This window comes from Hemiscyllium ocellatum, chromosome 16, assembly GCF_020745735.1.
Source record: "Hemiscyllium ocellatum isolate sHemOce1 chromosome 16, sHemOce1.pat.X.cur, whole genome shotgun sequence".
Taxonomy (NCBI): domain Eukaryota; kingdom Metazoa; phylum Chordata; class Chondrichthyes; order Orectolobiformes; family Hemiscylliidae; genus Hemiscyllium; species Hemiscyllium ocellatum.
Genome location: NC_083416.1, coordinates 53,790,012 through 53,815,125, shown reverse-complemented (window position 1 = coordinate 53,815,125; position 25,114 = coordinate 53,790,012). Strand labels below are relative to the sequence as shown.

At 41.1% G+C, this 25,114-nt stretch overlaps 1 protein-coding gene across 2 annotated transcripts in view; it reads left to right on the top strand.

Annotated features, from left to right (window-relative positions):
• The window catches only part of jade2 (jade family PHD finger 2), a 197,453-nt gene extending 175,324 nt beyond the window's left edge, over nucleotides 1-22,129 (top strand). For both annotated transcript variants that reach the window (XM_060837269.1, XM_060837270.1), the window contains exons 12-13: nucleotides 6,745-6,873; nucleotides 20,699-22,129. In XM_060837269.1, coding sequence (XP_060693252.1) covers nucleotides 6,745-6,873; nucleotides 20,699-21,645 — 1,076 coding nt within the window. In that variant the 3' untranslated portion in view covers nucleotides 21,646-22,129. The remainder of the gene's footprint in view (nucleotides 1-6,744; nucleotides 6,874-20,698) is intronic.
• The last annotated feature ends 2,985 nt before the right edge of the window (nucleotides 22,130-25,114 follow it).

Genomic DNA, 25,114 nt, shown 5'->3' with positions numbered 1-25,114 from the left:
TAAAATCTCTTTTCGAGTTCTGAACTCTTACACAAAGGGTAACATCCTCTCAGGATATTTCAGTAAGATTACCCCTTATTCTTCTAAACTCCAATGAATACATGTCTGATGTGTCCATCTTTTCCTCATAAACAACCATTTCATCCCAGAAATTAGTTGTTGAACCCTTTGTGAACTGCTTTTAATGCATTTATATGTTTTTTCATGTAGGGAGATCTAAACTATGCACAATATTCCAAATGTGATCTCATCCATGCCATATCCAATTTGCAGAAAAACTTTCCTTTTGTGTTCCATTTCCCTTCCAACAAACATAACACAGCATGGCTCAGTGGTTAGCACTGCTGCCTCACAGTGCAAGGGACCCGCGTTCAATTCCTGTCTCAGGTGACTGTCTGTGTGGAGTTTGCACATTCTCCCTGCGTCTGCGTGCGTTTCCTCCAGGTGCTTCGGTTTCCTCCCACAGTCAAAGATGTGCAGTGTTAGATATGCCCAGAGCGTTAGGAGCATTAGTCAGGGGTAAATATAAGGTAGAGGAATGGGTCTGAGTGAGTTACGCTTCGGAGGGTCGGTGCGGATTTGTTGGGTCGAAGGACCCGTTTCCATACTGTAGATAATCTAATCTAAATATTCCATTTGTGTCAAAGACTGGAAATCCTGAGGCAAATAATTTTCATCTTGACTCCTCAAAGTCTGTCCACCATTTATAAGGTGTGAATCAAGAGAATGATGGAATACTCTCCACTTGGAGAAAGTGAGGACTGCAGATGCTGAAGATCAGAGCTGAAAATGTGTTGCTGGAAAAGCACAGCAGGTCAGGCAGCATCCAAGGAGCAGGAGAGTCGACGTTTCGGGCATGAACCCTTCTTCAGGAATGGCTCCTTGTAGGGCATGAGCCCTTCTTCATTCCTGAAGAAGGGCTCATGCCTGAAACGTAGACTCTCCTGCTCCTTGGATGCTGCCTGACCTGCTGCACTTTTCCAGCAACACATTTTCAGCCCCAATACTCTCCACTTGCCAGGATGAGTGAAACTTCAACAACACTCAAGAAGCTAGACAGAATCTAGGACCCCAAGATAGCTTAATCCTCTACCCACCCCCCCTCTTTAAGCATTCACTAGTTTTTTTTATTCATTCATGGGATGTGGGTGTCGCTGGTTAGGCCAACATTTATTTCTTATCCTTAATTGCCCAGAGGACTGTTAAGAGTCAATCACATGGGTCTGGAATCACATGTAGACTAAACCAGGCAAGGATGACAGATTTCTACACTAATGGGTATTAGTGAAGCAGATGAGGTCTATATATGATCAATTGTGTCACACAGTACCCATTATTCCAGTATTTTGTTGAATTCAAATTTCACCATCTGCTCTAGTCCATTTCCACAAGATTCAGTTTTACCACACCCACCCCATTCGCAATAACATTAACGGTGTGCACATCAGCAACTTGCCAGATCTCCTTTGACAATGTCTTTCAAACGCTGATCTAGACGGACAACAGTCACATGGGAATATCACCTGTAAATTTCCTTTCGTGTCTATAAAAGCCCATATAGTTGGGTCAGAATTCTTCCCTACTAGCACTATGGGTATACCTGCACTATATGGACTCCTACAGTTCAAGAACTTTCTCCACCTGAGGAAGAACATTGTTGTGCCAAAAGTTGTTAGGCTTGGAATGCCCCACATGAAATGGTGATGAAAGCAAATACTATTGTGGCTCATCAAATTGAATTGAATAAGCACATAAAGGGAAAATATTTTCAGGGCCACGAGTAAAGGGTGGAAAAGGACAAGGTAAATTGTTCTTGTAGGCTCAATGGGCTATACCAAAACCATTGCCATCCACATCCATGCAACAAAAACATGATTCTTGATAGCAAGTGTCAGCAGGTTGTGTAGCTGATGATAGACTTTACATGAGCCTAATCATGTATTTTTGAACTGAACATCTCTGGTAGGGGTTATAAGATAGTGGCTGGATGAAGGAATGTTGATTGACTTGCTGTTGGCACAGTGGTAATGTCACTTGGCTAATAATCCAGAACTCCACGCTAATCCACTGGGCACTGGGTTCGAATCCCACCATTAGCAAGCTTAGAATTTTAGAAAGTGTGGCTGATTGAACTGAGATGGCACTGGCAAGCCACTCAGATCAAGGGACAGTTAAAGGTGAGCAATAAATGCTGACCCAGCCAGCAATGCTCATGCCCCAAACACGAATGAAAGAAAAAGTGTTGAAATATTTGCTTTTTCTGCAGATTCAATTAAGGTTAGCTAACTCGAAGTGAACTGGAAAACCAAAAAAGTACCTAATTGCAATGGTTTAGGTACTTAGTTACTAAAGAACTGAACACTTAGGGAAGGCACCTTAACGTTACTCATTCACTGTCCATTGTTATAAGCTATAATAATGGACAAGTAGACCATTAGTTTCAATAAAGATTCCTTGTTTACAAAAGAATTCTTGGGTATGGGGGGAGGGGAAGCAGGTCAAGGCCTAGTGCTTTTGTCGCTGGGCAGTTAGTTCAGGAAACTCAGCTCATGTTCTGGGGACACAGTTTCAAATCCAACTAAGGCCGATGTTGGAATTTTAGGGCCTCTTGTGGTGCAATAGTAGTGTCCCTGCCTGTGAGCCAGGAGGCCTGGATTCAAGGTCCTCCCTGCTGCATAGGTGTATCAAAATATCTCTGAACAGGTTTGATTGGAAAATATCTGTAAACGAGTTCTTGGATGATGTGGCTATATTGATAAGCTTTGTCATGAGAATTCACCCCTTCCAATGATACCTGTGCTGCAGCCAGTCAGGGTCATTTACATTTGCTATGTGACAATATAATTAACACTTTAGAATATGAATGCTATATAAGAATTAGTTCAGTATTTTGATACACTGTACAAGTAACAATTAGTGTCTCTTCCTGCCTGAATGAGGTAATTATCCTGATAGCCATGACAGACTAACAGGAAACTGGGAAAAACAGTCATTTTTTTATGTTGCCTATTTATAAACTAGAATAATTTGAGTATTTATAAATGTTTGTTTATTTTTCTGTTAAAATTAACTAACTCAATATAGATCTGTAACCTTCATAGTTTGTGACTCAGTACAACACCAATCTTTTTGCATTTAGACACAAAACAATCAAGAACCTGATGATTTGGAGATGCCAGTGTTGGACTGGGGTGTACAAAGTTAAAAATCACACACCAGGTTATAGTGCAGCAGGTTTAATTGGAAGCACTAGCTTTCAGAGCGCTGCTCCACCTGATGAAGGAGCATCGCTCCGAAAACTAGTGCTTCCAATTAAACCTGTTGGACTATAACCTGGTGTTGTGTGATTTTTAACTTTGAGAACCTGATGCACCTTTTCAGAGAATTGTTCTACCTTACGAATATACAACTTGCTCTCAGTACTGTGCATTGATTCAATAATGTCAACAAATGTTCAGTTACTCTTTGTTACACTCTTTGAAGGTGTTGGAAACCCATTTGGCTACATTGTCACTGTTCCTTTGGAATTTTCATTGGCTGAGGCACAAGCACCTTGGGGATTCAGAATTAATAGACATTGTGCTTGTGTTGCTTTCACACAGAAGAACTCCTGTAATTGATGTTGTTTAGTTTGTAGTTCCTGGTCTGTACTAGAGCTAATTGACAGACTAAATATGCTTACTAGCATCAAGCTGCAGCGCAAAGGTCAGTTTGTGAAGAGATTTGATAAGTGCCCGATGTTCCTTTAGAATATCTTTGTTGAGTGCAATTGTGCTGTTAACCGTGAAATTTGTTTCATGTGTCATTATAAAGAGATCCAGTCCCGGGAGATATTAAGATAGTGCTGGAGGAATTGTGCACACTATTCAGAATTGCTAAAATGGTTTTTAAGCAAAGAGAAGCTGTTCGGATTTCTGTAATTCATTTCTAAGGAATTCAACTGGGGTTTTAAAAAGAATTGCTACAGTGTTTTGATAAGTGTTACTCTGATATATGATAGACATTTTCCACTTCCTCTGTCTTTCTGAGTGTTGGCTTAACCTATCTAAATTTCAGTGTTCAGGTCAGTTTAAATGGCCCAACATACCCAGTGTGCAGGATTGTCATTTGGCAGTGGTTTATAAATGGGAGTATGGATGAAAATGCTGGATGTTTGGGATCTTGCTGGCTACAAATGGCAGCTGCATTTGTCAACATTGTAATAATGGTCACACTTAGAAATTAATTAATTGGTGCTAAAGTAGTTTTCAGTTTCTTGAAGATGTGGAGAAGTACTACAGATATGCAAGTTTTCTTCTTTTGTAGACAGTTTGAGATCAGAATATACGTGATCAGTAATAGTTATAGAAGTCCAGATCCATGGTTTCAGAGTTTACAAAATTTGTGGCCCACCTTGTCACATGTGTGCCCAGTACTTGCCCTAAGTGAAGGTCAGGGGGTGGAGTTTTCTTAACTTGGAGATTCTGTGTGTTAAAGTTAAAGATCACACAACACCAGGTTTTAACTTTGTCCGTGCCAATCCAACACCAGCACCTCCAAATCATTCTGTGTGTTGTCAGACAAGAATGCCAACTCTGCTGGGCATTCGGATAGTGGCAGGTTTCCATTTGCTTTACCATTCTTTGAATAAATTTCTGTGTTAATATTATTTATTATTCATGATGTCAGCCTTGGCTTGGCGATGGCACCACCATGTCTGAGTCAGAAGGTCATGGGTTCACAGTCTATTTTAAAGACTTGAGCCCATAATTTAGGATGACGCTTCAGCTACACTCACTAACTGTAATAGCTTTTGAATTGAATGCTAAACCAAAGTTCTGTTTACTCATTCAAGCAACTATGAGCGATTCCAAGGCATCATTCAAAAAAATTGTGGTGGTACTGTCATTGCTGTTTCTGGAACCTTGGTGTATAGGATTGGCTGCTTTGTTTCTCAGTAAAACAGCGCATTGGAGGAAAATATTTCATGTAGCAAGTAGTTTGATATGGAATGCATGACTCAAAAAGGTGGTGGAAGCAGATTCAATTTTGTCTTTTAAATAATAATTGGATGAGCATGTGCTAAACATTAACAGTGCTGAATACTTACAGGGCTAAGTGCTATTGATTGTTTTGTTAATTGACTGTGCAGCATTTTGGGACATTTAGAGGAATTGAAAGATGCAGTACAAAGTACTTTAAAACCCTTTTCAGGAGGGAAAGTAGTATCATGGGTTTTATCAAGGAATGGTGAGATGTGAGGTTTTAGCACCAGAGGCAGTTTTCATAATTTACAAGCATAGTCAGAGTAGATTGTCTTTTAGTGTTAATACACCAGTCTTCTCTACTTCCCTTTTTTTTTTAACTGAAGGTGATGAACAATGCTGGAGTACAGCCTCACAGACCCAACAATTATATTCATTCTCCAGTTACCAGCGCGCGCGCACACACACACACACACACACACACACACACACACACACACACACACACACACACAGGAGTTCTGATGGATCATTACCCATCTTAGCTCATGGCAATGGCAATAAATATACTGCTCCTTATTCTATGCAGTGAGATCAGCTAAATCAGCACTGACCTGTAACCTTTGTGTGTCTTAAGCACAAGTCTGCATCAGATGTTACCTTTATGAGGGGAATGATTGAAGACTTCCAATGGATGAATTAAAAATTGAAAACCTTAAGCAGGCCTCTGTGACCAGCTTTATATTCATTCCTGTTAATTGATAATTTGTCCACATTCGATCTGACCATGCATGTATCCTAAACTGCCACTCGTTCTAATGTCAGTTATTTACAATTTACAGAATTACTCCAGTTCACACCAACTAAAATAAGCCAGTGAAGAATATTTTTGAAGAAGAGTAATATGAGATTTGAAACTTGACTGTTTCTTATTCCATAGACGCTTCCAGACCTGCTGAGGTTCTCCATCATTTTTTGTTTTTATTTAAAATGTTAGATCCTGAACAAACTTAAATTTGTAGGAAAAATCTGCAAGAAATTGTGCAACAATAGGTTACTGTTGGTGATCAATATGGAGTCTGTAATGTAAGTAAAATGTAAGAAATTCAGAGCTTTTCAGAACAATGGTTATTTAAAAGCTAATTTTGATAAAGTAGTAAAATTGTACCTAACATTTGAAAATTGTGCAGCGTTGGATAATAAAACCTGGTCATCTTTTTGATTGTTTTATAAATCATCCTCCCCTGAGCTTTCATTTCATTGCTCAAGTTTTTCTAAGTAGCTAAGCCAAGCTAACATTTTAATAACTCGTTTTCAAGTATGATGACAACCTTCCTAAAATGCATATAAAATTTACTTAAAGAATTGAAAACAATCTATTTATTTTCTCCCACTAACTACACTTCAGAAAACAGTCAGACAGAGAACCTCATCCGGGATTTCTCCCAACAGAATTGGTTGCTAAGAAATTTGTGACAGTACCTGAGGACAGTTTGCCTTCTCTGACTTCATCCAGCATTGTGACTAAGATAATTTCAGATATGATATTTAATGTCTAGCTGCTCTGTAAAGAGGCACATTAGTGTGCCACACAGTTGCACCACTTTGTTGTGTGGAATCTGTTTGAGTAAATCCAAACTTCAGTTATACCTGGGTTAGATTCTGCAATATTCACTCGAGATATTCATCTTGCTCCCACAGCTTTCTGTCTATTACATAAAAATAGCAGTCAGTCACATTGGCAGATTTGGGTAATTCGATGTTGGATTCTCTGCCCTAGGATACTCTGGGAAAAAAACAAAAGGAAAACTGAGTGACCCAAAGGAGCGTGGGAAGAACAGATCGAAGGGCAGTATCGAGAAGAAAGGCAAGTTAAAGAGTGAAACACGGTCCTTACTGAAGCAACTTGGTAAGTTATCGTGTGGTTTAATACCAAAGAAAATTAGAAACTACAACATACTGGCAATCAGTGTTGTGTGTCTGGGAGCCAGGGTCTGAGCAAAGGGGAAGATGTTCTTTGTGCAGGAGATATTGTCAAACTCTTTTGTCGGGGGGAGGGTGTTGCCACAAAGCTTTCCTTCCCCTAAATGAGGAGGTATTTCCGATTCCTGGTAACCAATCTGCTCACTTCCCATATATTTTCTCAGCTATTCTGCCTGTGAGGCAGAATGCTCCAGGTTCAAGGCCCACTCCACAGCTATAGAAGGAAGCATCCACTGATGCGAGCAGGATAATGTGTATAAATGCCAGTAGTATGGGGAGATGAGAGAGTCAGAGTCAGGAAGAGCATCATGCTGTAAAACACCAGCCAAATCCAAAAGTGTTGTTTAAAATGAATGGAGAAGGGTCATCGACTAATATTATGATAACACCATATCATCTGGGAAAAGCCAAAAGGGAGAACACTCAATGACGTGAGATATTCTGAACGTTTGAACATTTACATAACACTGAGGTGATCTTTTAGTGTTGGATTAGCTGAACAGGCTCGTCGGGCTAAATTGCCTCCTCCTGTTCCTGTATTTAATTTTTAACTGTTAGTTTATCAATTTCATGAAATAAATTGCCCAGTTATGAGAGTTCTGGATTCAGTTGTGAGAGTTGTGTTTGAATCCAATCAGCTCACTCCAGTGTGCAATATCACCAAAGGTTGAGACCCAGTTCTTGAGTTGCAGGAATAGAACTATTGTCACGGGGCAAACTGTCAGTGTCTTGCAATGTCTAAATGAGGCTAAATGTGGACCAAACACAAAGTGGAATTTATGATTAGATTACTTAGATTAGATTAGATTACTTACAGTGTGGAAACAGGCCCTTTGGGCCAACAAGTCCACACCGACCCGCCGAAGCGCAACCCACCCATACCCCTACACTTACCCCTAATCTAACACTACGGACAATTTTAGCATGGCCAATTCACCAGATCTGCACATCTTTGGACTGTGGGAGGAAACCGGAGCACCCGGAGGAAACCCACACAGACAGTCGCCTGAGGCGGGAATTGAACCCGGATCTCTGGCACTGTGAGGCAGCAGTGCTAACGACTGTGCCACAGTGCCGCCCACAAATGACTCATCTGCTCCAAAAGGAATCAATTTCCAGAGGAACCAGGATAACTGATCTGCTTCAAGCTCAGTTGTGTTTGTCTGGAAGACTTTTTAAAGCCTTTTCTTGTACTTTGATGGAAGTTTTCCCAAACCCTATTTGAGAACTCCATTGAGCCCAACTGACAGCAAAGGAAGGTCAAATATCCTGAAATATCCCTGAGAACGCTCACCCAACTCCCACTCATACTTTCTTGACATGGTGGAGTGGGTGAAAGGGTTGCATGTCATTTTACCGTCCATGATTTGTTATTGCCCTAAGTGAATCCTAAAAACAGGTGTGTTTAGGTAATGTGAGAAGAGCAAATAGACAAAAAAGTGCTCAAATCCAGCCTGCAAACTTGTGGCTTTTAACAGAGGCAGACAACCCACCCACCCTCATTTTGACAAGATTGCATTCCTCAGATTTAACATTGCCTAGCTAGGTTTCTCATGCCTTGGGAAGCTCAAATGGCAAAATAAAGACATAGTCAGTTGAATGGAAAAGGTATGAGTCTTTCAGATACTGCTTATATGAGCAAATGGTATCAGGGATAATTGCCCTTCCCTTCCCCAGGTAATATACTGTACACAATGATTCTGTTCTCTCCTCAGTCATTGGAGTCCCTTTCTGTAATCTACGACCCATCAGGAGCTAAAATCTCCATCAAGTACCCAATACCCCTCTTACCCCCATCCCAAAATCCCTTCTCCTTGGCCACCCCCAAAGATTTCTTTCTCTCTCTGTCCTCTATGCCGCCAGGCTATGCTGCAGATCTACACATTGCATCTGGTCATAATCAGGTCCTCCCTGGCCACCAAGAATCTGAATAGTTTCTAAAAGTGTTAGTTAACAACAACTGTTTGCATTTATTTAAAATCCTTTTATATAAATCTACCAAGGTGTTCCATAACAGCAATACCAAACAAAACCAGATACTGATCTGTGTACAGTTTTCAGGATAGAGGAACTGAAGGTTGGCCTTAATACGTAAGTTTTGAGGAGCATCTTAAAGGAAACTGAGCAGCTCAAAAGCTATAAATTCTGTGATGCTTAATTAGAGTCATAGAGATGTTCAGCACGGAAACAGATCCTTCATTGAACTCATCCATGCCAACCAGATATCCTCACCTAGTTTTTTGAAGAACTAACTAAGAGGATTGAAGAGGGCAGAGCACAGATGTGATCTATATGGACTTCAGTAAGGCGTTCGACAAGGTTCCCCATGGGAGACTGGTTAGCAAGGTTAGATTTCATGGAATAAAAGGAGAACTGTCCACTTGGACATCGAACTGGCTCAAAGGTAGAAGACAGAGGGTGGTTGTGGAGGGTTGTTTTTCAGACTGGAGGCCTGTGACCGAGTGCCACAAGGATCAATGTTGGGTCCTCTACTTTTTGTCATTGACATAAATGATTTGGATGCGAGCATAAGAGGTACAGTTAGTAAGTTTGCAGATAACACCAAAATTGGAGGTGTAGTGGACAGTGAAGAAGGTTACTTCAGATTACAGCAGGATCTTGATCATATGGGCCAATGGGCTGAGAAGTGGCAGATGAAGTTAATTCAGATAAATGCGAGGTGCTACATTTTGGGAAAGCAAATCTTAGCAGGACTTATACACTTAATGGTAAGGTCCTAGGGAGTGTTGCTGAACAAAGAGACCTTGGAGTACAGGACATAGCTCCTTGAAAGTGGAGTTGTAGGTAGATAGGATCGTGAAGGCGATGTTTGGTATGCTTTCTTTTATTGGTCAGAGTATTGAGTACAGGAGTTGGGAGGTCATATTGCGGCTGTACAGGACATTGGTTAGGCCACTGTTGGAATATTGCGTGCAATTCTGGTCTCCTTCCTATTAGAAAAATGTTGTGAAACCTGAAAGGGCTCAGAAAAAATTTACAAGGATGTTGCCAGGGTTGGAGGATTTGAGCTATGGAGAGAGGCTGAACAGGATGGGGCTGTTTTATTTGGAGCGTCGGTGGCTGAGAGGTGACCTCATCGAGTTTCACAAAATTATGAGGGGCATGGATAGGTTAAATAGACAAAGTCTTTTCCGTGGGGTCAGGGAGTCCAGACTAGAGGACATAGGTTTAGGTGAGAGGGAAAAGATATAAAAGAGACCTAAGGGACAACTTTTTCACACAGAGTGTGGTACATGTATGGAATGAGCTGCCAGAGGAAATGGTGGAGACTGGTACAATTTCAACATTTAAAAGGCATCTAGATCGGTATATGAATAGGAAGGGTTTGGTGGGATATGGGCCGGGTGCTGGCAGATGGGACTAGATTAGGTTGGGATATCTGGTCAGCATGGACGGGTTGGACAGAAGGATCTGTTTCCATGCTCTACATCTCTATGACTCTATGACTATGACTCCAATTTAGTCCCATTTACCTGCACTTGGCCCATATTCCTCTAAACCCTTCCTATTCATACACCCATCCCAATGCGTTTTAAATGCTGTGATTGTACTAGCCTCCACCACTTCCTCTGGCAGCTCATTTCATACATGTATCACCCTCTGCATGAAAAAGTTGCCCCTTAGGTCCTTTTTATACCTTGCCCCTCTTCTAAACCTATGCCGTCTAGTTCTGGATTCCCCTAACCCAGGAAAAAGACTTTTTCTATTTATCCTATCCATGCCCTTCATGATTTTATAAACCCCTATAAGGTCACCCCTCACTCTCCGACACTGCAGAGAAAACAGCCCTAGCCTATTCAGCCTCTTCCTGTAGCTTAAATCCTCCAACCCTGGCAACATCCTTGTAAATCTTTTCTGAACCCTTTCAAGTTTCACAACAAGGAGACCAGAATTGCAGACAATATTCCAAAAGTGGCCTAACCAATGTCATGTACAGCCGCAATATGACCTCCCAACTCCTATACTCAGTGCTCTGACCAATAAAGGAAAACATAACAGATGCCTTCTTCACTATCTTGTCTACCTGTGACTCTACTTCCAAGGAATTATGAACCTGCACTTCAAGGTCTCTTTGTTCAACAACATTTACCCCAGGGCCTCACCATTAAGCCCTACTCTAGTGTGCTTTTCCAAAATGCAGCGCTTCACATTTATCTAAATTAAACTCCATCATCCACTCCTCAAACCATAGGCCCATCTGATTCCCCAAAGCTGATATACCATTTACAGCTGTTTGAGTGCTCACCATCCACTTGCCTGTTTGAGTGCTCCAACAACAGTCAAGAAGCTTGACACCATCAAGACAAAGCAGCTAATTTCATCAACACCCATTCACCGTCTTCAACATTCACTCATTCCCAATGCCGATGCACAGCGATAGCTATGTGTAACATCTACAAGAGGCCCTTGCAGTGACCTACTCGGGCTTCTCTGATACCTTGAAAACCCATGGGCACCACCACCTCGAAGGACAAGGACAAGAGCAACAGATACATGGGAACACCCTCATTTGCAAGATCCCTTCCAAGCCACACACCATTATGATTTGAAACTAAATCACCACTCCTTTACAGATGCTGGATGAGAAGTCTAGAACTCTGTCCCTAATACCAAATGCCCATGGACCACTGCAGTTCAAGGAGGTAGCTCATCACTGCATTCCCAAGGGTACTTAAGGATATCCAATCTTTAATAAAATTAACTTAAAGAAAAATTGAAGGAAATGATCAGAGAGATTCCTAGAGTGTAAAACCCCAGAGATTCGGGCCTTAGCAATTGAAAGTATAACTACCAGTGGTGCACTTTAGAATCAGAGATGATCATTAAGTTAGAGTTAAATGAGCAAAGATTCTGAGAGAGTTTTGGGACTGGACGAAGTAACAGATATAAGAAGAGTGATAACGAAAGATGAGGTTATGGAGCAGTTTGTAAACCAGAATGAGAATGTTAAAAACAATGTGTGGCTTCACTGGCAACCAATGCAAGTCAGCAAACATTTAGCCTGTAGCTAAATAGGATTTGCTACAATTTACGAACTAGCCAGTCAAATTTTGGATGGACCTCAGATGTACACAGGGTGGAAGATGGGAGACCAGCCAAGAATGCATTGATATAGTCAAGTGTAGTGGTAACAAAGACATGGATGAAGGTTTCAACATCAGATGAGCTGAGGTCGGGTCAGAGACCGCCAGTACTATGGAGGGTAGAAATAGGTGGTTTTAAAGAAAGTACGGGGTTTTGCCTTAAAACTGATATTTCAGTGAAAGGTATTTTAGAGCTACTTGAACTAAATGAGTTGTGTCTAGGACGAGAAAAGAATCAGAAATGGGTATAATTCAGTAACATTTAAAATGTTGCTGTGTTTCCGCCATAGGTTGAAAAATATTAATTAAGTAATAAATGCTAAAATATTGGGGCGGCGCAGTGGCTCAGTCGTTAGCACTGCTGCCTCACAGCACTAGGGACCCGGGTTCAATTCCAGCCTTAGGTGACTGCGTGGAGTTTGCACATTCTCCCCGTGTCTGCATGGATTTCCTGCGGGTGCTCTGGTTTCTTCCCACAGTCCAAAGATGTGCAGGTTAGGTGAATTGGTCATGCTAAATTGCCCGTAGTGGTAGGTGCATTAGTTAGGGGAGGGATGGGTGTAGGTGGGTTACTCTTCGGAAGGTCGGTGTGGACTAATTGGGCCAAAGGGCCTGTTTCCACGCTGTAGGGAATTTAATCTTTAATCTAATCATATCGTGCAGTGCAAAAGGTGATCAATTGCTTTCTATTTGATTGATCAACATGAAACTTAGAAGAAAGGGATTAGGCAAAAGGAAATCATAGACTAGTTAAAATCGCTCAAAACTGAAGAACTGTTATCAACAATGAAACAGAATTTGTACATGTCCAGGGATGCTGTATTTAAATTATAATGCATTAGTGAAACAGTACTTCCATTCATCTTTATTTGTCATAAACGTGCCAAGGGACATTGGGCCGTGAAGAGAATCTTGATGCATGTACCTTAGATTTCTAATCATAGGAAGAAAATCAAGGCGATCAGACACTTCTAGACAGGAGGGTAAAAGGTAAATCATTCAGAGAAGTTACTAAGTGTTTCCTATAATTGATGTTGGATGGAGGCAAAACAAAGCTCCATTGACGTTTCCAAGGGAAAAGAAGTAATTAATCTGATACATATACAGAATAAAGCTTTCTCTCCTCAGCTTTAACAGAAAAGCATCTTTTACTGCAGCAGCTTGATAGTTTTGTTGTTCATTTACTAACTACCCATCCTTGTAACCTCTTATTATGACCAGGTGGATGCATCTGCTGCTTTTTAACCCCAACGGAGGTTGTTAATGCTTTTCAGCATGTAGCTACTTCATACTTCAACTAAAGTGCAGTCACTAGATCAGAATTAAGGAGCCAATTTCAAAGTTTTCTTGAGTGAAAGAAAGAAGAATCTTATTATTTACTAACTCCAAGAAAAATAATAAAACATGATATCAAGCACACATTCAAGCACAATATAAAGCTTAAGAAAAGATATAAGAAGAAGTTATAGAATGTGCAGTTTAATAGATTGAGAGAGTCTTTCGGTTAGGTTAGTTGAACCTGAGACCACAGCTGTTTAGTTAATAGTTTGCCTAGTCAGCAGTGGCAACATTTGTAGAATCTTTGAATTCTCAGTTAATATTTCTCTGACTTGTTTTATCACCAGAAACAGGGAAAAAGAGAGAGAGCTATAGGCCTTGCTATTAGCACTCTGTTCACTTTCTCTCTGCTACTCTACCAAGCAGCAACTGCAAAGTGGTTCTTTTATATATTCCCACATCCGGCCTGATTGGCATTCCAAGATGGAGAGTTGCAAGCAACCTCCTTTGTCAGATATTTGTAACTTACCGTATAAGTACACATTAAAACAGGAAATGGGATTTTATTGATATCGGGCTGTTTGGATAAAATTTAAGTTCAGATGATTTTGTTTATACCACAGTGGCTTCCAGAACTTGTCTCAGTCTATGGATAGGTGTTCATTGCAGCAGTTTCTAGTCCATGTTTCTTTATTTCTAAAGACCATCACAGTCTAAGAATATGGGATAGGCCATTTAGGTTCACAATGAGAAGGAATTTCTTCACCCAAAGAGGAGTTAGCCTGTAAAATTTTCTGCCACACAAAGCCATTGAGGCAATGGTATTGAATATTTTCAAAAAGGAGTTAGATATAGTTCTCAGGGCTAAAGGGATCAAAGGGAGAAAGAGGGAACAGGGTACTGAGTCGAATGATCAGCAATGATTGCACTGAATGACAGAACAGGCTCAAAGTGCAAAATGGCCTACTCCTGTTCCTTTTTTTAAAAATGTGTCAATGTTTCTTAGTCCATAGCGGTCTAGGGAATGAAAATAAACATAATTCAAATTGAAAATGTTCAGCCCCACATGTTACTATGATCGTGACAGTCTATTGAGAATTCCCAATGTAAACGAAGCCAGGGGCAGTTTTCACAAGCAACTGAGTTGAAAATGTTTAAACTTAAATTGGGTGAGTGCCTCACAGACAGCAGGAATTGGGGGTCACATTTATCTGATTAATTTGGGTAGGAAGTTAAGAATTGTGAAGGCAACTTACTATTCTTTCTCTCTCTCTTCAAGTAGCATCCTCATTGTTAATGGTTTCTGGTCACCATTAAAGCCATAGCACTATATTGGGCAAAACTTAAGGAAGTAGCCTTGAGCCTAGCGGAACAGTGAAATTTGGCAAATGTTTGGCCATGGGGTGGAATCTGAAAATCACAAGGTAACAATCAAGAATGAAAGGCCAGTGGATCTCCATTTCCCTTCCAGCTGCCTATCGCAATGATGTGAAGTCAGTGGTTGGATTTTCACTATCCAGGGGTGTGATTCATCTCAGGAAACCTCCTGTGTCAGCACACCTAATTCACTTTAAAAAACCCGATTAAATGGAATCTTAGCTTCGAAAGGTTGAGGTGGGAAAGATGCCAGATGGTCCTAGATGCAAAGGGTAGGCAACCGCAGGAGTGGGCAAGGCTAAGATAAGTTTGATCAAAGATTCCATCCCAGTTCACAGAGACTTCATCGCAATTTTATTAGAATTGATTTAGTCATGCTTTCATCTCTCCCTCCCCACTTCCTATTGCCCTCCATGATACCTCCATTAGCATTCATCCAGTAGGAACTTTGTCCGGAACAAAAGAGCCATATAATAACAATGATAATTGTTCAAATTCTGAAACACAAAAACATTAGAAATACTGCTTTGAAAAATAAAACTGCTGGTTATGAAGCCTATAAAAGCGTAATTCAAACAGGGTCATGAAAGCAACAGAACCTTTCCTCACTTTACACCTCTTAAATCTTGTAAAAATAAACATATGGACATGGACCAGAGAAAGACTCATTATAACCTAATAAAGTTGTCAATCAAGCAAACACCTCAACTTTGGTTTGATCAAACATAACCCCTGTTGAGCTGCGTATTTTAAAGGTTCAGAGCTCAGGTAGGGACTCAGAATGAATCCGTGCCGAGAAGCATGGATGGTGGATTATTTCTGCTTGTACTCTGCTCATTTTTCAACTTATGTAAAAAGTTTCTTCTGAATTTTCTGTTAAATGTTTTGGTGAGTGTAATGTGGTAATGTTCCCTAGTTAGTCCTGACAAACAGAAACAAACATTCTTTCCTTATTCACTCTATCAAAACATTTTATAATTTTAAAATTTTCCATTGGATCACCCTTCAGATTTATTTTCGATAATGGAAGCACACCCAGCGTTCCATTCCTTTCCTGACATGTATTCTCAAGCATTACTGGTATCATGTTTATAAATCTTCTATACACCCTCTACAATATGTCTAAATAATTTTATTACATGACAACCACAACTGCACATATTGCTCTAAATATAATCTAACTAAAGTTTTGCACAAATCTCCTACTTAAAAATCCTATACCTCTGGAAATAAGCCAGGATGCTTTTTTTTCACCTTGCTAACCTGTAGTCCTTTCCTGAAACTGCACTGAAGAGAATTTTTACAATGTTGTTTTGCTTGAGTTTAGAATAGTTTTAAAATCTGTAATTTTCTTGTGTCAAGGGACAAGTGGGTCTGCCCACTAGAGTCAGAGAGGTCTCCACAGAACAGCAGCGAAGCTTGTGCTAAGTTGTAACTGCAGGAAGGTGCAGCTCCTTGCGAGGTCAGAGTATAGCTGTCCTCACCACAAACACATAGCTGAAGCACCTATCCAAACAACTAATGGTCGAACTGAGGAAATACCAAGCAATCTGGAACCTCACCCACCCCCAGTGTCTAAACCACTTCCCAGGAGGGGAAGGCAGGCCAGCAGGAAGGAAATAAGCGAGCGGCAGATACACATGACAGCAGCTCCAAGTATCAAGGCCAGTACAAGTGAGATTTTCACGGAAAGGTTTATACAGGAGAGGCACAAACACTGCACCTTTAGAGCCAGCCAAACAAGTCAGTCGTGGAAATTGTTACAGCAGTTTTACGTGCCCACAGACTGCTTTGATGCTCCCAAACATCTGCTCTGAGTAGACAGGAATTTCAGATTGTGAGCCAAAACAAATTCCGAACGGTAAAAACTCGTTTTAGAAAAAGAACATTGCTTCCAGCACTGACTTCACATAATGGAAGTGGGGACAGTTTGGTAGGAAGTTTTAAATGCAGTGGCTGAAACTCAGGCAGGGCTAAGTCATTCAGTGCATAAAGTCATTAGCATTACAAAACAATCTGGTACGAACTGCACTGTTGTGGCTACTATATCAATACCTCGTGGGAAATCACATGATTTTCCTCTTTCCCTTTTGTAAAGGGTTACGAACATATAATTTAAAAGTAGGCCATTCAGCCCTTCGAACCGGCTCTGACTTTAATTAAGGTCATGGCTGATTCACATTCCTGCCTATGATAACCTTTCATCTGTTGCTTAACAAGTATCTGAGCTACTTCTGCCTGAAGAGTATTCCAGAACTCTGCTTCCATCATGGTTTCAGAAAGAGAGTTCCAGAGGCTCTCAACCCTCAGAAAACAAATAGTCTATTCTCTGCTTTAAATAAGCGACCACTGTTTTTTCGAATAGGACACCCTAGCTCTGTGTTCTGCCATAACAGGTAAAATCCTCTTCATCTCACCTGTCAAGACCCCTCTTTACATATTTTGATTAAGTTAGCTTTTAATTTTATAAACCCCCGTGGTTACAGTTCAGTCTGTCCAAGCTTCCCTCATAAGACAACCTGCCTCATTCCAGATATTAGGTTATTAAACCTTCGCTGAACTGCCTCTGCATTTACATCATTCCTCATAAAATGTACTCAGTAGAGATGTGGCCTTTCCAGGGCTCTGTATAACTGCAGCAGAACAGTCCTCTTTTGTATTTATTGTTCCACTCGATAAATAATAATATTCCATGAGGTTTCCTAATTATTTGCTGTATCCCATACTGATCAATCGTGATTCATGCACAAGAACATCCAGGTCCCTCCATATCCCAAAGCTCTGCACTCTCTCATCATTTTGATAACATACTGTTCTTTCAATTCTGCCAAACTGGTCAAATTCACATTTTCTCCATTATACACCATTTTGCCAAAGATAGTGAAATGTGCCAGTATCTTACTGAAAACAAAATAGAGTCATAGAATCATAGAGATGCTCAGCATAGAAATAGACCCTTCAGTCCAACTCATCCATACCGACTAGATATCCTAACTAATCTAGTCCCATTTGCCAGCACCCAGCCCATATCCCTCCAAACCCTTCCTATTCATATACCCACCCAAATACCTTTTAAATGTTGCAATTGCACTAGCCTCCACCACTTCCACTGGCAGCTCATTCCATACATATACCACCCTCTGTGTGAAAATGTTGCCCCTCAGGTCTCTTTTACATCTTTCCCCTCTCATGCTAAACCTATGCCCTCTGGTTCTGCACTCCCCCAACCCAAGGAAGAGACTTTGTCCATTTATCCTATCCATGCCCCTCAATTTAATAAGTCTGTATAAGGTCACCCCTCAGCCTCCAACGCTCCAGGGAAAACAGCCCCACCCCAATCAGCTTCTCCCTATTGCTCAAATCCTCCAACCCTGGCAACAATCTTGTACATCTTTTCTGAGCCCTTTCAAGTTTCACAACATCTTCCAATAGGAAGGAGACCAGAATTGCATGCAATATTCCAAAAGTGGCCTAACCAACGTCTTTTACAGCCACAATATGACCTCCCAACTCCTGTATTCAGTACTCTGACCAATAAAGGAAAGCATACCAAACACCTTCTTCACTATCCTATATACCTGAGACTCCACTTTCAAGGAGCTATGAACCTGCACTCCAAGGTCTCTTTGTTCAGCAAAATACCAGTTAAGTATCTCCCCCATCTCCTGTGGCACCACACAAAGGCTGCCTTGCTGATCTTTGAGGGGCCCTATTCTCTCCCTAGTTCCCTTTTGTCTTTAATGTATTTGTAAAAACCCTTTGGATTCTCCTTAACTCTATTTGCCAAAGCTGTCTCATGTCCCCATTTTGCCCTCCTGCTTTCCCTCTTAAGTACAGAGGAATCTCGATTATCCAAATACTAATTATCCGAAAATCGGATTATCCAAAGGAGAGCTCGAGACCCCGATAGAAACATTACATCAAAGACGTGTTTCCAACACTGATCCCGTCTTTTGTTTACAGTGATTAAACAGGCACGGTCTCCGAGTGACTGACCTCCCACCCTCTCTTCCCACACTTTTGCTGGAGTTCTACAAAGAGGTGTACCCCAATCCCCTCCTTTTCCCCAGATAGTCTGACCAACATTGCCCTGTTCAGTGCAAAGGTGGAACCTGTCAAAAAGTTGCAGTAAAAGTTTGTGTGTGTGTGTGTGTGTGGTGTGGTGGGGGAGAGGGGGAGACTTACCCCACAAAGGCAGCTACAGCCGCAGTCTTATTGTTGGTGTCCAATCTGGCTGCCCTTGAGAGGGGGCGGGGCAGTGCTGGATGGGGATGGCGGGCAGGAGGCTGTGTTGGACAGTGGCGGTCAGGGGGGCGGTATTGGAGATGCAGGCGGGGGAGGTGTTGGACAGTCGGGTAGCTGTGCTGCCAGGCGGACGGAGGTGTTGGACTATTGGGGGTTGGGGGCCAGGGTGAGGTGTTGGACAGAGTTTGGGGGTGGTGTTGGACTGTTGCGGGGGGTGGGGTTGGCCAGGGTTGGGGATGGGGGCTCGTGCACTGTATGCTTCTGCAGTCTCCTGAACGGGGAGCGGATTTTAAAAACTTCGAGCGCCAGAGGAAAGTCATTTAATCGATTAACCGAATAATCGGTTATCCGAATGAATAGTGCCCACCCATCTCGTTCAGATAATCAAGGTTCCCCTGCATACTTCTACTGCCTTTATTATCTTCTAAGGATTCATTCCGTCTATCTTGGCTATACTTGACATATGCTACCTTCTTTTTTCTTAACCAAATGCTCAATTTCTTTAGTCATCCAGCATTCCCTACACCTACCAGCCTTTCCTTTCACCCTCACAGGAATATACTGTCTCTGAACTCTCGTTATCTCATTTTTGAAGGCTTCCCATTTTCCAGCCATTCCTTTACCTGTGAACATCTGCCCCCAATCAGCTTTTGAAAGTTCTTGCCTAATACCATCAAAATTAGCCTTCCTCCAAATTAGAACTTGAACTTTTAGATCTGGTCTATCCTTTTCCATTAACTATTTTAAGATTACTGGAATTATGCTTGCTGGCCCCAAAGTGCTTCCCCACTGACAGCTGAGTCACCTGCCCTGCCTTATTTCCCAAGAGTGAGTCAAGTTTTGCTCCTTTTCTAGTTGGTACACCCATATATTGAATCAGAAAATTTTCCTGTACACACTTAACAAATTCCTCTCCATCTAAACCCTTAACACTATGGCAGTCCCAATCTATGTTTGGAAAGTTAAAATCCCCTACCATAACTACACTATTATTCTTCCAGTTAACTGAGATTTTTCCCTTCCTCCATCTTGGAATACCCAGAATGCTTCTTACTGTTTTGTAGCCAGTAATTTGTCGGTGCAACTGTTAATATTTGGAAGGTTGATAAAGTGATTTGGCACCATTATTTTAGAAGCTGCATTGCAGATGTGGTGGCTAAAGGTGAACCAAGTTCTGGTTCATGATTATCCAACTATTTCCTTGTTTTTAGTGAGCCACTGATACACCTTGATATTCCTTCTCCACCCAAAGTATTTTTTCCCTCCATTTTTCCCCATGAGCGGATTCTGAGGAGATGGCCGTGGCTGATGGACCACTGCCATTGTTTTGATGTGCACAGGCTGTCTTCAGAGGATTTCCATCTGCCTTTTACTCAAAAGTGGTTCTGCCAACAAAACTTTGACAATCTTCCTTTGGATTTCTGAAGGAGAGATTTCCAGGAGCTGTCTACCTGTTTAAGCAGCCTGCAGGAGGAGAAAAAAAATTGCTGGTTCCCAATGCTGTGGTTTCACTCTCCTCCCCTCCCCCTCCAACCACCACCACCCGCAAAATCTTAAAGCTTCATCAGGCTCATCTCATATCACAGTCCCTTCATCTGAAAATTGGTCTGTTATACTTTGGCCTGAAATGGAATAATTCTGAATTGTAGTTGAGAGTTAATGAAGAATCTTTAGCCTAAGCATGTGTATGTTGTCTGAAATAAAGTATAACACTGAGATTTGCTTATTGTGGTATTTCTTTTCCAGGTTTGCCATCCTCCATTTCCTTGGATGGGGAACTTCTGCAGAATTGGTTGGCCCAGACTGTTCAGGTTAAGACAGAAAACCTCCTGAGCCATTGGTCTTTGCACAGTGGAGCAGGAAATGAAGAGGCATCAAGTTTCCTGTCAGATAAACTCCTTCATGACGAGCAGTCATTACTTAGCATTGGTTCAGTGAACCGTGCCAGCGATCCTCAGTCAGAACCATCCTACGCACTGGAAAAAAAATCCAGGCACAAAGCAGGAGAAGACAGCAAGCCTAAATCCCTACAAGATTGCACAGGCATCATTCACACCAAGAATCAACAAAAGAAACAGCTGAACTGTCCACTAGATTGCACGTCCTGGTGTGATAACTCCACTGAACTTTCTACGCAGGGCAGTTACACCAATGGGTCAAAAGGACCAGCGCCAAAAGCCAATGGAAGTCACAAAAGGGCCAACGATATGCGAAAGATCAGCAAAAAGCAGGCCTCACATCATTCCAGTTCCAAAGCAGCTCTCCCCAGCACGCCCCCAATAAGGAATATCAGTCACATTGGTGAAATGTTGGACTACTTTGAACCTGCTTCATCTAAACCCAGTTCTTCAGTTAAAGTGCCTAATGCATCCACAAACCCTAAATCTTGGGTAACTTTCAAGATTCCAAAACCAAGAGAAAGCAGGAAGTCACAAGTGCAGAAGCAGGATCTGGGCAACAAATATCAGCAGCTGAGCCCAGAAAGAGAAAAAAAGTCCAAAGAGACAACAAAGATGAAGCAACTCTTCGACAACGAGACTGATGGCTATTTTTCTGATGCTGAAATGAGTGACTCGGACACAGAATCTATGGCAAATAGGTCACAAAGGCTTCAGCGCTTGAATTCAGAAAGCGTGGTGGTACACCGAAAATGTGGTGGAGAGGTTGTCAGAAGGAGCATTCTAGCTTCCTGAATATCCAGGGTAACTGGATAAAAAATAGTCAGGTGGCTCAATTCCAATTACAACTCATGCACTCATCTCTGCTGGTCATCTGACCCTTGAAATGCTTTCTGTGCAAGTTCTGACTTAGTGGTTAAAGATTCAGTGTCACTGCCTCTCTTCATTCTCTCCCCTACAGCTGCCAGCCTAACAAGATCATGTAGTGAACTTTTAAAATTCTAGTCAGTAAAAGCCCTTTGGAACAGTAGGTCACTCAACTTGTAATAAGCCAGCATGCAGTCAAAGTAACTAACCATGGTATATAGTGTGTGGTTTATACCTTGCTGATCCATGAAATAATAATTTCATGATTCCAGAGTACCAGTTATTTGATGCCCTGTAACTTCAGGCATTGTATCACTGTTTTCTTTATTCTCCTCCTGTATTGTGCTTCTTCTACCCATTTCCTGCACGACAGTAGGAAAAGAAACCATAATTAAAAAAACAGATGAAACTATACACTATATATTATAAAGCTAACTGGTTGACAGTAAGTTTAAGGCAGTGATTCAGTCTTTGAAAGAATTCATAAACCCTTCAAGCTTTAGTCTTGAGATTTGTGGCATCATCCAGAGTTGTTGATTGAATTGCTGCCTCATAACTCAGCACCAGCCATCTGTTATCCTACACTTAATGTAGAAACATTTGCCGAGTTTAGTTTCTGGTTCTGTACTGTCATAAAGTCACAGGAGGCTAAACAGTCACCCTATTTACTATTTTGGGGGCAAGATCATTGCTCTATCCAGGTTGGCAATCCGTCTGCATCATGTTGACACATTAGCAATCTGTTGGCAGACGTCACTCTCCTGTGATTAAGATTTTGAATAAGAAAAGCAAAACTACTCTTCGGTGATGGTGATGACAACAAGCAAGCAGAAAAACAAAAATGACTAGAATTTTGTGGCATTTATCTTCTACTAAAAATAAAGCACAAAATGCACTTTTTAGAAGTCTGTCACAACGAAGGATGTGCTGACTTCATAGGCCGTTCAAGAGTTGCAAAGCAAAAGGGACTTTTTTTTGTACTTTTAGAGATTTTAGGAAGTAGCCAGATGCTAAAAAGGAAGCTACAGCAGTATCAGTTATAAAGTATACTGGAGTCATACCCAGTAACACAGTTTATATTGCTCTAGGTATGTTATAGACAGTTACACACTATTATAATGTAGAAGTGTAACACCCTACAACTCATTTGAGTACATACCCAGTAACAATGCATAGGCTTTGAAATTGTGCCATTGAGTATAAATGTTTGAAATTCATCTCTCCACTATTTTAACAAACAAATTGGCCTATTTAAACAGGTGAACACTTCCACTAAAATAGTGAGAGAAATTTCAAGCAAACATGAACATTCATACTCAGATACCCCAAGGCATGACTTCTGGGTCCAAAACATTATATGTAACACACAATGTATACAGTTATACAGGAGTATAATAATGATGAATTATTAGGGAAAACTATGACTCAGCCTGCTTGGCAGTAATGGCAGTATCATGGAATTAGAATTGCTGTGGCCCACTCATTGTTCTAAAAAGGATTTTGGCCAGCAGCCTCATTAGTGTATGCAAAATGGGATCTTATGATGTACTGAGGACCTCAGTATAATTCAGAGGACTAGCTTGTTAGAGTGTATTTACCCATATTCAACCCAGTTGAATTGTGTGGTAATGAGGAAGATGCCCCAAAAATAACTAACTAGTTGTTTTATTGGCCCAGGGGAGGCAGGAGTGCTACTCGAGGATCCACCAGAATAATGTGAACCTCTGCCACTTCAGCCATTTTTCAGATCACCAACATGATTCCTTCCAGATCTCCCTGCCTGTTGACCTCCAAGTTTACTAATCCTACACAGGGTTGCAGCATGGGTGTCCATTTGGGGAATGAAACTGACTAGCAGCAACTGACTGGATCTTGCCTCTCACCAGCAGAATGCTGGCCACACATTTTTGCCTGGAATTATGATCAACCCTATTCTATAACACAGGTCTGTTATGTCTTGGTCACACATTGCTTTACACAAGTGAATACAGCATCTAAAACAATATCTACTATATATTACATACATTCAGGTGTGTTCTGTCTAGTAACATGCAGTATTATAGTGAATGCAGGAGTGTTAAACCCCTGTACAACAGTTTGTTGAATGTAAAATAATTTTGCATTGCTTAATATCAGGGTGTATTACTTGGTAAAATATTTTCAAGTATCAAACTTTCTAATGTTATTTTAATGCCATGTTCAGCATCAGCACCGAATTCACTAATGTACATTTAAAGGATGTATTGGGTAAGTGAAAGCTAAATCCAAAGGACAAATCTCGATATTCCAAACTTCCACCTTTCAAAAGACAATGTACATAGATTACAACACTGATTTTCATTAGTAACATTAACAGGCAGGGTTCAGTTTCCATGTATGTTTGTTAAAGATATCCAGCTCTACCTCTACATTGTTTCTCTCAGTCCCACTACCACTTCTGTGCTTCTGAATTTGTCTGCCTGACATCAAGCCGTGAATGAGACGTCTGTGAAGTAAACACTTGGAAGTCAACAGTTCCAGCCCTCACCAGGCTTGCATCATTATCATTGACTTTACTTTCCTACTTGGCCACTTGTTCCATCAGAATTTAGCTGTTCATCTACTGCAATCACTGGCTCAATTCCACTTTTTTTTTAACCACAGAACTGTTGCCCACCTGTGACTTTGATTCTTTTAATGTCTTCCTCACTGACTTATTAAACTCTAGCTGATCTAAAAATGTCACCATATATCCCACATTAAAAGCTAAACTTGCTTTAGTCCTACCAAACCATAAGAATGCTCTCTCATTAGAGAGAGAGATGCCTGATCACCATGCCTCAAGCAAGGGGAGAGGTTGAGAAGGAATGTCCTTCATGATAAGCTTATTTAGTGCATAATCCATATCATTGACAATATTCTCCATTGCAAACCAACCATCCAGCCAACTGAGCGAACCAGTTGGATCTGCTGGTATTCCATTGAGGTTACTTTTCAGCAAGCATGATGAAACCTTGCTTACGCACATAATTGGAAGTTGTAGAACATCTCCTGTGAAGCCGTGTGAACAAAACAGTTAGAGGAATTTCCCAATTTCTGTCTCACTTAACCATCATTTTTTCCATGCTGGCCTATAGTGAATCCAATCATCAAGTGTTTAAAGTCTTGGTGATTTGTCAACAATCCTATTAAGGCCTCATACCATTCCATCTCCCAGACCTTTAAACTCTCCCATTCTGGCTTTTTTGATTAACCCCTCCGTATAACTCACCATTAGTGCCAAGGCCATCAGCTAACTCAATGTTATTCTTCAGAACTTCCTCCCTAATGTGTTACATTAAACAGATGACTTAATCTTTAGGCAGTAAGATGAAAATATTTGTGTTGAATGAAAGTTGTAGAAAGCTTGCTATTCGTA